The sequence below is a fragment of the Hoplias malabaricus genome, chromosome 12 (assembly GCF_029633855.1).
Source record: "Hoplias malabaricus isolate fHopMal1 chromosome 12, fHopMal1.hap1, whole genome shotgun sequence".
Classification (NCBI taxonomy): domain Eukaryota; kingdom Metazoa; phylum Chordata; class Actinopteri; order Characiformes; family Erythrinidae; genus Hoplias; species Hoplias malabaricus.
Window position 1 is genome coordinate 6,752,035 of NC_089811.1, and position 17,789 is coordinate 6,769,823.

General features: G+C 39.9%; 1 protein-coding gene and 1 long non-coding RNA gene across 5 annotated transcripts in view; both read right to left on the minus strand.

Moving 5' to 3' along the window:
• Positions 1-5,753: 5,753 nt before the first annotated feature.
• Positions 5,754-8,483, minus strand: LOC136664275 (uncharacterized). 2 transcript variants are annotated; one of them, XR_010795105.1, is made up of 4 exons: positions 8,233-8,483; positions 7,234-7,395; positions 7,060-7,149; positions 5,754-6,523 (listed from the first exon to the last, which is right to left on the minus strand). It is a non-coding gene; the product is annotated as an uncharacterized lncRNA (long non-coding RNA). The 2 variants fall into 2 exon arrangements; XR_010795106.1 differs by lacking the exon at positions 8,233-8,483 and adding an exon at positions 7,763-8,093.
• Positions 8,484-13,827: 5,344 nt separating this feature from the next.
• Positions 13,828-17,789, minus strand: part of nab1b (NGFI-A binding protein 1b (EGR1 binding protein 1)) — a 30,669-nt gene continuing 26,707 nt past the window's right edge. For all 3 annotated transcript variants that reach the window (XM_066641387.1, XM_066641385.1, XM_066641386.1), the window contains exons 8-9: positions 17,306-17,446; positions 13,828-16,969 (exon numbers count right to left, since the gene is read on the minus strand). In XM_066641387.1, the coding sequence (XP_066497484.1) occupies positions 16,881-16,969; positions 17,306-17,446 (230 nt within the window). In that variant the 3' untranslated portion in view covers positions 13,828-16,880. The remainder of the gene's footprint in view (positions 16,970-17,305; positions 17,447-17,789) is intronic.

A 17,789-nucleotide genomic window follows, 5' to 3' on the forward strand; every position in this document is an offset into this window, starting at 1 on the left:
GTCAACATTAAAAGATTATTTCTATTGGTCCATTCATGATAAAATGTGATACAATTCAGACACAACAGCTTTAGAAAAGGATAAGCATCTATCAGTTTATCCCAAATGTACCGGATGTTGGTCCATAACTAAAGAATAGTTGAGCCGCTCTACAGCCCATTAATTTCTGCCCCTCTGCCTAATGCTCCCTCATTCAGTGAGAGAACACAGTTAATGTTTAAAGCTGGAGGAGGTAATTTATCTTAAAAACACCTTTTATTATATTTCTTAAAATTCTTTTTAATCCCAACAGAAATCATTAGATTGAACGGTCTGACGACAAAAATAATAAGATTCCTTTTCTTTACAGGCCACAGGACTGTACTCTGACTGGTTCCTACAAAATAAAGTACCCTTTCTTTAAATCGTTTTGTCCTTTTAAAGCTGTAATTTAATATATATCTTTGAAACCTCGACTCCCCTTCATGTGTAAATTGTTTAACCTTTGAAAGTTTGATTTATTCACAGTGTACAAACAATTCTCACGCGTCTCCGAGTCAGGGGTTAAGCTGGTGTTTAAACCTCCACTAGGGGGCAGCATGTGGAAAGGTTCCTACCTCACATCAAACACACAAGGAAAAAACAAGCACCGTAACCAAGAAACATAAATAATAACTAGCTTCATACAACAGATATAGTCTATAACATATACATTTACCTAAAATACAAAATATACATCAGCAAAAATCATTAAATTAAAAGGTTATTCTTTGTAAATACAAAACAACTCATTTTTAAAATTATTATCTTGATTAACAAGAAACTAAATCTTTATGTATGTGGTTTTATTAACATTAAATATCATTCCTTCGCTTTTACTAAAATCTAGAGAAAGTCTAGAGATTTGTTGAAGCAACACTCTTCCCTGCACTTAACATATAAAATTTTATATTCTCTATACACATATATTTCCCAGTACATATATTTTAATGTGTATCCTGTTCCAAACAAACAATTTCAACTCTTTGGTTCATTAAAAAGCCATTATGGATTTTAATTGAATGCGTTAGAGAAGAGAAAACACAAAAGAGCTTGCATTTCGAGAGCTATACAGTGAGTCTCTATAACTGTGTACGGCAAAAGCTTATTAAAACTAGAGGTCAGTCTTTATAGAGACAGACAAAGGTTTGTTGTTATACGCCTAAGTAACAATTCTATATTCCTGCTGCCACTCAAGAACATAAGATTTGCTCTCGTCCAACACTGGACGTCCCAGAGGAAGTCTTTACTGGACAAACGCTGCTTGCTGATTACGCATGAGGCTAAAACCCCTTTGGAGAAATATATTTAGATAAAAAAATGAGACATGGGGCATTTGTTGAAGATATTTACAGCATCAAAACTAAGAAGGTTCTTAGTGTTGACTGAGAATAACTGAGTTTAGTTGCAGAAAAATGTTTGTGTTTTAATATTAAACCTGAGCTCAGTGTGAAACTAGAGATCTGTAATTAAACTCAAGAGGAGACACAAATGAGGCTCTTTTTCTCAGGAGGAAAAATCTGAAAAGCAGGGGAAACTTCAACAGTCTCCTCTGGGTTTTTTTTCTCATAGATTTATTCTCATAGCTCCTTCTAGAAGGAACTACAGCAACATAAAAAAGATTGTTTTTTTTTCTTAAATGTACTACAGGTTAGACATTTCAGCACAGGTCAGGATAAAAATCTACTACAGTACACAAGTTACTGATATATATATATATATATATATATATATATTTTGGATCAAGACAACCAACAGGTCCACTCTGTCAGTGAAAGAGTGCATGCGAGGTGATGGAGGGCGATATTTCCTTACACCTGTGAATGTCTGGTGCTAAAACTTTCACTGTCACTGTCATTTCTTTTAAAAAAATCTAACTGGCTTTATAATTTACTTATAATAACTTAATGCCAAGCGCAGCAGGTAGTGTCGCAGTCACACAGCTCCAGGGACCTGGAGGTTGTTGGTTCAATTCCCCTTCCAGGTGACTGTCTGTGAGGAGTGTGGTGTGTTCTCCCTGTGTCCGCGTGGGTTTCCTCCAGGTGACTGTCTGTGAGGAGTGTGGTGTGTTCTCCCTGTGTCCGCGTGGGTTTCCTCCGGGTGATTGTCTGTGAGGAGTGTGGTGTGTTCTCCCTGTGTCTGCGTGGGTTTCCTCCGGGTGACTGTCTGTGAGGAGTGTGGTGTGTTCTCCCTGTGTCCGCGTGGGTTTCCTCCGGGTGACTGTCTGTGAGGAGTGTGGTGTGTTCTCCCTGTGTCCGCGTGGGTTTCCTCCGGGTGACTGTCTGTGAGGAGTGTGGTGTGTTCTCCCTGTGTCTGTGTGGGTTTCCTCCGGGTGACTGTCTGTGAGGAGTGTGGTGTGTTCTCCCTGTGTCCGCGTGGGTTTCCTCCGGGTGATTGTCTGTGAGGAGTGTGGTGTGTTCTCCCTGTGTCTGCGTGGGTTTCCTCCGGGTGACTGTCTGTGAGGAGTGTGGTGTGTTCTCTCTGTGTCTGTGTGGGTTTCCTCCGGGTGACTGTCTGTGAGGAATTTGGTGTGTTCTCTCTGTGTCTGCGTGAGTTTCCACTGGGTGACTGTCTGTGAGGAGTGTGGTGTGTTCTCTCTGTGTCTGCGTGAGTTTCCACCGGGTGACTGTCTGTGAGGAGTGTGGTGTGTTCTCTCTGTGTCTGCGTGAGTTTCCACCGGGTGACTGTCTGTGAGGAGTGTGGTGTGTTCTCTCTGTGTCTGCGTTATTTATACATTACCCTCAGGTTTAATACAGAGAATCTAAACCACACTCTGAGGTTTGAGGTGGACACATCACTGTTCTAATAAAAAGAGTTAACACCACATGCTTTCAGACCTATTGCTCTGTGTTGTATTGTTACAGTGGAAGGATGGACATCTGTGGAAAATCTTTCAGCTCTAAAACAAAAGGAGAACTGACATTGCCATGTGCCACGATGAAAGTACAGTTTATCTGATTGGCACAGAGTTGGTGGTCTATCAGATCTTGCACTTTGCCACTCTCTGAATCTCACAATCATTTTTGAACCGTACTATGTTTTAGAGGCTTTGTCTTGAATAGTTGTATATTTAGTTGCTTAACCTCAGGTCTTTGAACTCAGGTCGCACACAGACATGGAGTATGATGTGGTAAACAGGGCCCGCAGTCTCAGCTCAGGCCCTGATGTTTTCAGAGAGTTTTTGGTGAGTTTGTTTGCAGATTGTACCTGTTATTGACATCACACAGTTAAAACTTCTTTTGGTGACAATTCATCACTTTATTTAGCTCACTAATGATGTGAATTTTCCTGGTGTTTTTTTTCCAGTTCCTGTGCAAAAAAAAAAAAAAAAAAAGAGAGAGAGAGAGAGAGAGAGAGAGCTAAAGAGGAGATGAGCCCACCTGCCAGCCCACACAGAAACTGCAGCAGCACTCTGGTGACAGGAGCTCAAAGTCACACAGAGCTGCTTCTGCTCTCCTTTATTTTTTTCTCTGTATTTTTTCAGTTTTCTGCAGAACAGACCGTCTGTTATTAGCAGAGCGGCTCCGGAGGCCTGACGTGGGAGAGGCGCTTACGGGAACGCTACCGGGTGCAATTAAAGAAGGCGAGCGCCTGGTTTTTTCACGGATTACGCACAAATTTCAAAGTAGCTTTTACAGCGCGCAGAAGTGGAGGACGAGATAATGCGCCCACAACACTCTGGTAAAAAAAAATACAATAACAACAACAACATCACAAAAAATAATAATAATAAAAATACAGCAACAAAAAATAAAATAAAATGCATCTTAAAAAAAATAACGCTCTATAGACAAACATTAATCACCCAATTTCCCTTAATCATCGTTGTTCACCCGAGCTTCCCCTACTGCTCTGTGACATCATCGAGTCAACAACTGACATCCTGTTATGGTCAGCTACACCGTGAAAAGACTTCCCAAAATGCACCTCTGCACCCTTCTACTCGAGAAGGGCAGAATAACCTTGAACATATACTTGTCCTAGTATCCAAACCCGTGCCCTGTTCACTACACGTTGCCCTGCTTTGGGAAGTGTATGAAATTAGGGTGACCAGAGCTGAGATGGGGGGGGGTGAGGTCACGCCCCTCGCTGCCGTTGTATAATTAGCTGAACATATGTGTGCTTATAGGTCCTTTACACCTTTTATTTGCTACACAAAACATGGGAATTTCTATTTTACTTCATCCGAGAAGTTACATTTACGTTTCGACATAGCTGCTCGAGATGAGGGTGGGTACATGAGCTTTGTCTGACGTAAACAAGGACTACTGACGTGCACTGACCAATTAAATGTTTACAGAGAAGGGTATCGACCAATAACGGTAGCTCTACAGTCAGACCGTCCAATCAGAAGATTTTAGGCTACTTCACCACGCCCCCTTCTCACTCAAGCGAACCAATCGGAGTAGGGGAGGGCGGGACTAGTTTGTGAACGAAACTTCTCGAAGTTCTATGTAAGCTCTAGAAAAACAAAATCCCTGACGTTTGTGAAATTCCGCCCGGACATTTTTTAAGTCTAAAAAAGAGGACATGTCCGGGGAAAAGAGGACGTCTGGTCACCCTAATAAAATAGTGAGCCACTGTTATACCCTAGGGAATACCCATAATGCAACTAGTGGTTTGGTTTCATGATTCACAAGAAGCTCTCTAAGGAAGACAAATGAGTTGACTGACAGAATCTCTTGTCTTTTGGTAACACACCAATGTATTTTACTTTTTCTGTCTCTTACACTAATGCTCTATATAGTGACCCAGATTTACTAAGGTTAGGGAAGGACATTAACCAGACCCACTGCATCAGGAGGGTCAAGAGCATTGTTACGGACAGCACACATCCTGGACACTGCTTCTTCAGGACACTAACATCACACACAAGAAGACTGAATAACACACACACATACACTTCATTTATTGTTGTTATATTGTATTATTTATAATTGATGATTTTTGGCACCGGGAGAACTCCAACAGAGGTTTTTGCAATGACAATAAAGATTCTAATTCTAATTCCAATAGTGTATAAGGAACCGTTTTGGAAAGTCTACTCCTAGTTCACCTAGTCACATGATAATCTGCAGGAATATTTGCGTAAATAATTTGCATAAAATCCTTGTTTCTGGAAAAGTTAGGGGGCGTTAGTGTCGCAGTCACACAGCTCCAGGGACCTGGAGGTTGTGGGTTTGAGTCCCGCTCCGGGTGACTGTCTGTGAGGAGTGTGGTGTGTTCTCCCTGTGTCTGCGTGGGTTTCCTCCGGGTGACTGTCTGAGAGGAGTGCACTGTAAAACATTTCATGTTAGTTAAACTTAGAAACTCATGTTCACCTGCTGCCTTAAAAATGTGAGTAAATTCAACTTGATGGCAAACTTTGTTTCAACTCAAAAGGTTATTTTCTACTAGTTGTTTAACTAATGATCATTAGTTGTTGCAACTTGATACAGTGAGTTAAAACAACTTACTATTTTACAATATCAGTTTCAGAGAACTCACTAAGCCTTGTTAAATAAACATTATTCCTATTCATTTAGATTTACATTTTCAAGTTAATTTAACTTTAATTATATTCATAAAAAATGTCATTTTAAGTTAATATTTCCCATTAACACTTATCTTAATGACAAGTTTCCCAATCTATTTAAAATGCACACTGAATTCACTTTTGTTTTAACATAAATCATTTATTTGAATGAGAACAATGTTACATTGCCTTGTTATTAAAAACAGCATGTTCATCCTTTTGGAAATGCACCAAAACATCAACAATCTGTGCTTCAAGGTAATGCAAAATAAGGTTCTTAAAAACATTAAATAAAGCATCTATTTTATCAAAACATCCAGGTTTCGCCAATATTTTACACAAACGTGAAATAGGTGACGGTGTGTATCTACTTTTAAAAATAATGTAAAATAAAATTCTCTCTCCATTTGGATGATTTTTAGTTTACTACATAATTTGATTATGTTGCTGCTTAAACCTGTGCAACAAAACTTGTAATATGTACAAACAAGTTTCTGTAGTAATTCAAACAGACACTTAATATTGAATAAAACTTATACAAGTTAAACTTCTGCCATGTACAAACAACAGTTGTTTTTGTCCATCAAACATACCATTCCACCTTAAAAGACGTGGAGCATTTCCCCAAAATTATAGCCATCCCCTTTAAGGCTTGAGGTGTGCAGTCTATAAACGTAACCTCAGTTTATTTCGTAGTCCATGCACGCGAGCTGAACATTGGTCTGGTTTTATCTTCATGATGACCCTCTGCAGAAATTCATATGTGTATTTCATTTTGCGAGGGTACTCTAGATTAAGGCAGTGTATTGTACCCATTAGCATAACAAATCCAGTGGACACATCTTTGATTTCATGAAGAACAACTGCCTCCTCTACCACCAAAGCAATGTTGAAAATTTTATTAGGAAAAGCATCATGGAGAACACCATGTCCAATCAGAAGTCCAACGCGCGTTCCCTTCATGAAGACATCCAGGGTTTCACCATGAACCTAAAAGACATGGACAAATTAAGTTCCAATTTATCATGACCAGACACTTTATTAAAACTATATGTAAACTTCATAGGTGTACAGTTAGACTGCAGTCTGGCTGTATGTAGTTAGCCCTTATATACTCTGTCCAACAATGGTCAGGACCACAACAGAACTACTACTACAGCATGTTGTACTGGTATAAGTGGATCAGACAGCAGTGCTGCTTGAGTTTTAAACCCCTTATTATCACTGCTGGATTGAGAAAAGTCCATGTACTAAACATTAAGCCAACAGCGTCCTGTGTCCACTGATGAAGGACAAGAGAAACTGAGAGTTACTATCTGAGGTGGACCAACGAGATAGGTGTGTCTAACAGAGTGGGCAGTGAGTGGACACAGGGTTTAAAACCTCAAGCAGCACTGCTGTGACTGATCCACACTAATAGTGCTGACCAGTGCATGACCTGTCAGCACAAAGTCAACTAAAATGTCTAAATAAAGTCTTTTGAATTAATACCCCCATTATCTTAATGTGTAAATGTATTTTCTTACATCACACATCCTGATTATCTCAGTGGTATCCTCTGACAAGAAGCTTGGAAGACCAAGTAGGGCAGCTGTTCTTCTGTTTTGATTTGTGTCCTACATACAAATAGAGTGCACATAAACATAATTATCAAAATTCCTTATTTTAGTACATATTGGCGAGTACATTTTTATACGCACCTCCTTTTTAAGACACTGCATAACACTGTTAAGTGTCAATTTCCTGCTTTATGAAACAGTTGCCTTGAACCGCTCTATAAGTCTTGGCACGAAGGCATCCAGTCAATCTAGGAATGGCTGCAACTGGTCAGTGGTGATTATTCTACAGAACTCTGCCTTTATCTGAAACAGATGTATAAGACAGCAGATTTGTCAATACATTTTGTTAATACTCTTCGGTATTTTGTCGAAACTAAAACATTAAAATCTTCTGTGGAAAACCTCCCTCACCACACTTTAGAGTATAACTTGCCGTCTATCTGTACATCCCTTTGATGTGCTTAACGTAGGAGAGCTATGCAACGGAAAAACGAACTCTGACGGTAATGACTGAGCCAATCAACAATTATTTGAGGCTCGGATAAACAGAAAACCCATGGTAATGTCTACTATGCGGAATATTTCTCTTTCCACCAGGCAAGAACTTAGCAACACCATCACGTTTTATCAGCACAAATTCACAAAATCATAAAAATACACATTTAGCTACCTCCTCGCTGCCTTCGTGTTTTCAGCGGGAATTCCCCTTACTTCGCGAACTTTCCACACAACTCTCAGCGGAGTAATCTACAGTCTGCCTCAAATTAGTCCGGTGTGTCCCTCCGCCACTGGAATTAGACGACTACTGTTTTCTACACTTTCAAGGTTTCGGATTAAAATCATCTGTGGAAAATCTCCTTGACTTCAGAGTATAACTTTAAACCCACTGTATAATTCTCTGGTGTGCGTAACGTATTCAGAGCAAAAAACGGCGAGCTGTGCAGCGGAAAAACGAACTCCGATGGTAGTGATAATGACAGTCAGCAGCTAATTAGCAGCAATTAACAATTATTCGAGGATTGGACAAACAGAAAAAACATGGAAATGCTATCTAATATGCGGAATTATTCTCCTTTCGCAAGAAAGGGGCAACATCATTACTTTATCAGCAAAAAAATACTATAAATAATATACATTCACCTCCTCGCCGTCTTCGTGTTTTCAGCGGGAATTTACCTTACTTTCGCGAACATTCCACACAGCGCTCAGCGGAGTAATCTACACTCTGCCTCAAATTAGTCCTTAGTCAGGTGTGTCGCTCCGCCACTGGAAGTAGTCAACACTGTCCAGATTTTATCTGAAATATTATGTAAATATTTAACTTAATTTGAGGTTTGAAAACTGATAAGCATAATGTTTTAATGGTTTTCTACAAATTGTTCTGTATAGTTAAAAAATGGCGCCAAGTGTTTAATAGATTCTCTGCATTGCCCCTCCTCCCACTTTTCATTTATTTTTTCAACGTGTAACTTACAGACATGAGTTAAATGAACATTGACAGTGCAGACAAAACTCACAAATAGTCAAGACAATAGATTACTATAATTTTAAATCTTGAAAACCTAAAAACTTGAGTTCATTATTAAAAACTTGTAATGACATATTAACCTGAAGAGAAATAATAAGTTCACGTAACTTAATGAGGCTGTAATGTTTTACAGTGTGTGGTGTGTTCTTCCTGTGTCTGCATGGGTTTCCTCCGGGTGACTGTCTGTGAGGAGTTGGTGTGTTCTCCCTGTGTCTGCATGGGTTTCCTCCGGGTGACTGTCTGTGAGGAGTTGGTGTGTTCTCCCTGTGTCTATCTGGGTTTCCTCCGGGTGACTGTCTGTGAGGAGTGTGGTGTGTTCTCCCTGTGTCTGCGTGGGTTTCCTCCCACGGTCCAAAAACACACATTGGTAGGTGGATTGGCGATGCAAAAGTGTCCTTGAGTGTGTAAGTAAATGTGTGACTGTGTGTCACCCTGTGGTGGACTGGCGCCCCCTCTGGGGTGTGTTCCTGCCTTGCACCCTGTGATTCCGGGTGGACTCCGGACCCACCGCGACCCTGAATTGGAAAAGCAGTTCTAGATAATGAATGAATGATTGGAAAAGTTAGGACATTCTGAAAAATGCACTGAAAACAAGAATCTGTGATTTGATAATCTTCTGGAAACATCTGTTATGTTAAAATATGTTACAATACGATGATTTCCATTGTTTACACTGACAGTCTTCATTGTGTTTTTGCTCTGTAAATAAAAACAAATGTTGAAATTGATGCCTAAAACACAACATAGAAAGATGGGACAGGAGCAGAATACGAGTGAAAAGTAGAATATGTGAGTTACCCTTTTCTGAGGCACTCTACATTAAGAAGGTAAACTGCTAATAGGTGAAAGTGCAGTGATGGTTTATGAACAGAGCAGCCACCAAAGACCCAGTCTTTACAAAATGTCCCAGATTTTGGGGTTTGTTGATTTGTGATAAACTCCAGAGAAACATTAAATATAAAGTGTTACAGGCCCAGTGTTACAGAAGAGCCATCTCTGGGTTGTTTACATAAGTAGGTATTAAAATACACATTTCCACATGATAAGCATCAAAACTCAAGGTGCACGGAAGATGTTCATTATCAAACCTTTAAAGTTCACTGCTGTAATATGTCGGAAAAAAAAAATCCCACAGTTATTTAAATGCAGTGCCACAGAGGTCAGAAAAAAAAGGTTGTAGGGTGTAATATATACTTTTGCTTTGAAATGATATTAGATTCTAGTAGATGTAGTAATAATAAGTAATACATTTTGTAGTATGCAGTACATTCTGTAGTATGCAAGTGTGCAATATTCAATAAAGTGTGTAGCACACAGGAATGTTATTAGATGTTAAGTGTACAGTGTGACATTAGTGTACAGTGTTGTTATGTTTGTAGTAACACACAGCATCACAGTAAGGCAAATGGGAGGAAACTAAATGCATCATTTGTTTTTCCAGAATCCAGAAAGGGCAGGGAATTTCTAACTTTGCTGGTGCTTCTGAAAAGTAGGTCAAAGGCGAAAATTCAATAAAACAATAATTGGAGATTTGCTCATCATTTTGAACTTTTATTTCACTGACATAAGCTCAAAGAAAAGATTTCCCATGTGGTAACTGTATTAAGTGTGTAGTCTATAGAAGTTAGGGGTGCAATACATATTGTACTCAGTGTACGCAGTAAGAGGGTGAAGGAGGAGGATTTTACATGTGTGTGTGTGTTCGTGCGTGTGTGTGACTCATCTCAGCACTTTCAGTATGTGTAAATATGATGCACACGCAAATGATAAGAGACATCGACACCACTGTGATCTCCACACACACACCCACACCCACACACATACGCACTCACACACACACACACACACCCACACACATACGCACTCACACACACACACACACACACCCACACATATGCACAATACCACACACACATACGCACTCACGCACACCAACAAACACACATTAATACACAGTTTCAGACCCTTCATGGAGGAGCAAAGAATACATTTGTAAACAAAAAGGAAATATATAAAACAAGAATAACATTTATATCTACAAACCCCATTTTTGAAAAAGGTGAGATATTTTGTAAAATGCAATAAAAACCTGAATCTGTGATTTGTTCATTCTCTTGAATCTTCATGTAATGAATGAAATTACAAATAAAATATTGGCCCAGGACTGGCGCCTCCTCCAGGGTGTGAGGCCACCTTGCGCCCAGTGATTGCAGGTAGGCTCCGGACTCACCGCGACCCTGAACTGGATAAGGGTTACAGACAATGAATGAATGAATATTTCCACTGGTTTTACTGATCAATTTTGTTGTTTACAAAATTGTGTTTTGTTAATATAATCAGATTTATAATTCCATGCCTGCAACACACTCCAAAAAAGTTGGAACAGGCTATTGTTCCTGTTGTTACATCACCTTTCCTTCTAGTTAAACTGTTTAATCATTTGGGAACTGTGGATACAAATTGTTGCAGTTTTGTTTGTGAAACTGGCCCCATTCCTGCTTGATACGAGATTCTCAACACTCCATGGTCGATGCTGTCTGATGTCTTTTAATGATGTGCCAAATCCATGCGTTGTATCATGTGCAGAACGTGTCTTGAAATAGCGATGGACTTCCCAGGAACAGATGTCACTTTGATGGCAGCATTCGTCTCTCTTAAATTCAAACAGATGCCTCAACATGAGTGGTACAGTCACAAATATGCAAGTCACCCTTGCTGTGGGCACTGATGCACATCTGTACTATGACAGATGTTTCTTTGGCTAATAACATTGTTGTCCTTTTCAACTATATATTGAAAGAATAATTCCAAAAAAATGAATGGATTTTAAAGCAGGTGCAGGGTAGTTTCCTCAAAAGTCACTATGCCAATGGACAAACATATCCTTCCTAGCACTAGAGCTAGGGGAACTGTGGAGTATTAAACAGCTACATACAATACTTCTGGGGTCAGTTGGAATGGTGTATGTGGTCCACAAGTAACCATCCTATGCAAGTAACATCACTAATGATCTTGTAGCTGAACGCCATCAAATTCTCACAGCAGTCTGTTGTAAAGTTTAAAGCTAATTAAAGCTATCCTTTCACCTGGATGTTAAATATGATGCCATTTTTTTGAATACTGTAAATAGTCCGGTGCTTCTCTTGTTTGTTCAGTGTGTTACACACGTCATACACATTTCAATCACCATTCACTGCCAAATTCCTCGTATGTTTTACATATTTGGTGGAATAAAGTGATTCTAATTTCGATGAAGAGTGTGTGTGGGTTTAGGTCCCAGTGGCAAACCTCGTGTATAATTTCAGAGACGTCTAACTGAAGAGTGACGGAGATGTGGATGGTAGAATTTATCCAGATGTTCTGAATGTTTTCCTGATATCCGCTCATGAAGGTGACAAAAAGCCAATCAGCCATCTGTGCCATTATGTTTCCATAGAAATAAATGGCTCAAAATCTCTGGACCGAGTTTCATCTAAAGCTGTCAGATATATTTCCAAGGTGGGGTTACATTGTGTACTGCTAAAGGGCACATTTCATATGTCTTTGAGCATTTACATTTTATCTGGTGCCCTTTGTCATTACTACTGTGGCATTGGCACTGCAGGAGCGTAGGAAATCACCAGCTCCATAGTGCTCTAAAAGTGAATCGCACTCAGCAACTGTGTTCACTTTAAATCGGTCTTAAAAACAGGGAGATACCACCCGATCAGTATTCTGTCTCCGGCCCAAGACCGAGAACAAGGTTCATGAGCTGTTCTGATTTTGTGCTGCTTCCTGTGTAGAGTGCAGAAGCTTTAGAAATGTCCCGCCTCCTTGTATGAGTCTCTCCAATCATAACGCTGGACCCAAAACATAAATGTACTGAGTAAAAACACAAGGGAACAAGAAAGGGGAAGAAACAGACCCAAGCACAAAAGACTAGAAACCAGTGCTTCTGCTCCTCTCTCCTTGTGATGAACTGAGCTGTGGCTCGTTCTCATTTAAAGTCGCAGGCCCTGAACCCATCAGGGGGAGAACACAGCTGTGGTCCTTGATGTTTGTGGTGTTTAGACTAGGTCCCAAGAAACTGTTAACTTGTGGAAAGGGGTATAATACGACCCCAATAAAGCACTGTTTTTAAGGCAGGTTTGTGTTTATGGCTTCTGTTTGTATTGACTGACCTGTATTTGCTCCCATCTGGAACCCCATGGTAGTTTAAGACCCTGTTTACACCTGGTCAGTCCATGAGACTAGTATCTGGATTGTATCCTGATAAGGGTTTAATTACATGCGTTTACACTTGTTAACCAAATCCTAACCAACCTCTGGTTAGACCGAAGTCCAACTGCTGTGTGGGACGTGCTCAGTGACGCACTGCGTGGGGGGAGATTGGGGTTGCAATTGTCGAATGTATACACCGATGTAACGTGTGGCTCAAATGCATCTCAGACCACCTACAAATGTGTCTTGGGTGCATTCACACTTGTATTGTTATGTGACCTGGCCTTATCCAGATATAATCCTGATACTCAAGATGCAAGAAGTGACCAGGTGTAAACGGGTCTAAGCTGCTCCTACTCCTACTCTGCGCACGCACATGGCATTATCTTCATAGAAACGTTTTACTTGAGCCTTATAGGGTCACCATGTCCAAACGAAGGCGTGAGTGATATAAAGCCACCAGCATCGGGCTGTGGAGCAGTGGGTCTTTGTTCTCCAGAGTCAACTGTGGGACGTGTTGGAGTAGTATTTGCAATCCATAACTAGAGATCTAATGTCAGTACCTGAACTCATTGTTGCTGAGGTGACTGAATTCAATCATAGTCTCAAAGCAATTGTCCATCATCTGGTATAAAGGCCTTCCAGAAAAGCAGCAGCTCTTAGTATAGCAAAGGGAGACTAACTCAGTATTAATACACTTAACTTCATTTGAATCTTGATTGTTTGGACAGGTGTCCATGAATCTTTGGTCATATGTGTGGGAATCTAGACTGTATGGACTGGAGAGTAAAAATGTATATTTTATTGTTATATAACACTATTATACACCATATTAAACTAATATTTCTAAAGAGTGTGGATTCAGATTTGCATGATATAGGGCCTTGCCTCATAGCTGTGGCCTCTTTGTGGGTGCAACAACATCAGGACAGAAATGCAGATCACACAATGATGATTTGAGTGAGCAGTAAAAGCAGCACCACAGTCAGATCTCAAAAAATAGAGTTTAATGTTCGTGTGCCGTATAACAAATTAAATATATTAGTGTTTACAAAACAAGAGGTGCGTGACTACTGCATATCCTAAGGGTGCATTCTTTACTCAAGACAACAGGGATGGGAACAAGGCCAATCGAAGAAAACACAATGTTTTTAATCCCACAGTCCAAAAAAAACACACGACTCTACTTTACACAGCACGGACAATAGACGAGAGAGTTCGTTGTGTTAGAAAACGAGAAAGAAGCATGGGACAATGGTAGGAGTGGAGATGTGCTCTGACATATAGGTCATCAGTTAGCTGCAAGTCAGTGTCTGTGATAACTAATCAGATCAAAGCTTTCATTCTGTCTTTTTTTTCCCCTTTCCTCTAAAGTATGGAAATGTGCTTTTCTGAGAAATCTGACAAGCTGACATATCATCTCCAGGTTTGCCATTCTTTCCACTAAAGAACAAAAAATAGAAAATACAAACACGCAAGAAGACACACGCATACAAACCCACAAATAAGAATCCAAACAAGCTACCACTGCGGGCGAAACCAGGCTCAGCTCACCGAGGAGTTTACTCTGGGCTTACATCTTTGCTGTCAAAAAAGAACCTGGTCTATCTTTTTAAAAATTAATTTATAATTAATCAGCTGCCATTTACACCGTGTAAAAGTTTCACAAGTGGACCGACAGTGTCCAAACTAAAGTAGAATAACATGTTATTACAGTAAATTACAATTCAAATTTTAACTTTCTCCTCTGAGTGACGTATTTGAGATACAAGGTCTTGTCCCAACAGCATACTGGGTTAAAATGCTGATCCAGGATCAGCCAAGAGCTGACCTACAACTAATCCTAGATGAGCATTCCACCACCTTTACAATCATTCCCCAGAATGTCTTAAAAACTAAGGCAAAAAGAGCTGTGACACCTTAATAACACTAAAATGCAGGCATATCATTCTGCAATCATCAAGACTTTAATAATTTACCATATGAACCTTTCACATCATCCTCAGACAAATCAGGCTCACCACACACTCAAAGAAAGTATAAAATGGCACTTAAATTAACAAAGGTTTTGCATACTTAAAAGTCTTTAGTTTTTCAGAAAAGTGATCATACAAAAATAAAGGGTACAGACAAGCTTCTCCACAAACACTGAAGTGTGGGACGTGAGGACAGAGAGAGAGAGAGAGAGAGGTATTCATCATCAATGACACCCATATGGCAGCTCACACACACAAACACGACTGAGAAACCTGATTGTTCGCTCCTTCTGCACGTCACGTTGGATCTGGAAACTATGGAAAAGGGTGGAACTAAAGGCCGAGCTCAGCCATTTCACACAGTACAACCTCTATTTAACAAAAGGAGCAAGAAAAATGGATTCACCATAGGGAAAAAACACAGGAAATGTTGAGTAAAAGGATGCAAATTCTAAAAACGCGTTTAGAATAAAACACTAGTGCATATCAGTTCCATAAACATTTTGTACATCAGCTGATTCTAAGACTATTTCTACACTACTGAACGGAGGGTACAAATACAGTACTGTACAGTGAACAGCCCAGGGACTGCGACAACTAGACACGTTTCACTGGGTTTAGTAACAACAGCTATTCGGTATTGCTCTACTACTAAATACTCGCTATTACATATTACAATAGATCATGTAAAATGAACGGTTTCCATGGTGCAGTGATGCTGCCCTGAAGTTTCAGACTTAAGAAAAACTTGTACCTCATTTTTTCCCACAGCTTTTTGCACATCTGCCACTACCTTTTCAAATAAAAATGCCATTAAAGCTTCTTTGAATGTTCGTTTTATTTCCTAAAGCTATTTGTTTGCTAACGATGTCCCGTGTGGAAAATTCTCAGCCTGCTAAACAATGACTGAGCAAGATTTCACATGATGTATCGACCAATTAAAAGCTTTTCCTATTTCCTTTTACAAAATGTGGAGGTTCTTATATTGAAACACACCTCAGTTTCCATTGCTTTAGGGAAGCTAAAGTTGTTAGCTTTGTTGAACCTTGTTTTTTTTAGCCATCTTTACTCTTAAAAAGAAGGTGCCAAACACCTTCTTTAAAGATCATTATTTGTCAGAACACTGCAAAGTGGGATATCGTCCTCCCAACACAGTTCTGTTTTGTGTCTGGCTAATCCAACGACATTAGCACTTATTAGCACTATTTACTATCGTTACACTATTCACATACAATGTCTGAGCTTGGTTTGAGAGATGACTCTCCTCTTGTAAGTAGTCTTGTAAACACCAAGTTTAGTTAAGTAGTCAATAAGCTGAATGATGAGACTTGTGCTTAATCTCAATGGAATTATCATACATCGCAATCTAGCACAGACAGATGAAGCTTTATATGTGGACTGAGGTCTTCACTGCATTTGTAGAATCAATGACATCTACTTTAAGCATCACACTTGTACTCTGAGGGTCACCTCAAACATAGCACCATGAAAAGACTATTAAATCCAGGTTCATCTGAACTACCATAGTGAGCCCAAACTAAGGGCAACATGAACTCAAACACGCTAATACACTTTACCAGAAATATTCCACCCAAAAGGGTTCATACAGGTACCAGCAGACTGGCCTGAACTCAGAGTATCAAGACAATGACGTCGCCACCTTCTGTTTCAGTGGAACAATATTTGACATGCATTCATATATACACACAACACAAACTGTATTTAAATAACATCATCTCAACATGTGTATGTACAAGTAGCGGACATTGAGGTCCAATCAGAGAGTCAGAGAGAGAGAAGAAGTGATAGGAAAGGAGAGAGAGAGAGAGAGAGAGAGAGAGAGAGAGAGAGAGAGAGAGAGGTTTGCATGTACAGTCAGTGACAACACAGATTCTGTGAGTCATCCAGGGATGAAAATAAGGGCTCTAGGTGCTTTGGCAAAAATAAAAACTTGGAACTAAGAAAAGAAATTCTATTTTGAGGCAACATTGGTTATTAAGGCTCTACTGTAGTTGTGCTCCTTTAGTATTCACTGACAGACAACAGTTCATTATGGAATCAGTAGGAAAGGGTTTTCCGGTCTGCTATCTTGAATCTTCTGGCTCTGATTTGATGGTTTTCTTTTCCGAAAGGTTGAGGGCGCGTGGAGTGGAGTCTGCTCCGCTGCCATTTTCTGGAAAGACAAACAATACACGAGTTTGTAGTAAACTAGGAACTTTAATGTACCATATGTTTTCATTCTATTTTTTGAGAGATCAACACCAGACAAAAATTGCTAACAAAACTGAGTAGATGGCATTGTCCTTGATTTTTTTTTGTGGTAGCTAGTAACTGGCTAGTGGTAGCTAGTAACTATCCAGTGGTAGCAAGTAACTAGCTAGTGGTAACTAGTAACTAGCTAGTGGTAGCTAGAAACTACCAAGTGGTAGCTAGAAACTAATTTTTTAAAATTAATTTAAAAATTAATTTGTTTTCATTCATTTCATATTATTTTCGCACAAACACACACCTGTGGCGGCTGCTGCTTTGCTCTCGGCGCTGGCCTGGTGATGTCTCTTCAGCTCGTTTGCCAGCTGCTTGCCCAGAGGTGTCTCTCCCTCAGACAGTGAGGGCCTTTGACTAGTCACCCGCAGATTCAATGGTTTCTCACCTAAATTCACACACACATGCAAATGGAGACACATACACACACAGTTTCAAAACCTCATAATGAAGTTTCCCCACCCCAGTCGCAGTGCACGGTATTATTATTAGCATGTCCTCCATTTCTGTTAAAGACATCAACAAAGTGGAGTTAAATCACAAACAATACGCCTACCAAAAACCCTCAGAGCACACACACTCACTCTCAGACGCTACTGATCTCAATAGGATCCGAACTCAACACAGCTTTTTCTGCTATTACACGCAGCCAACGCAGCCACGGTAATGGCCTGAGGACACGGCCTCCAGAAGCCCACAGTAATACACACACCATTAACCTGAGGCCAGCC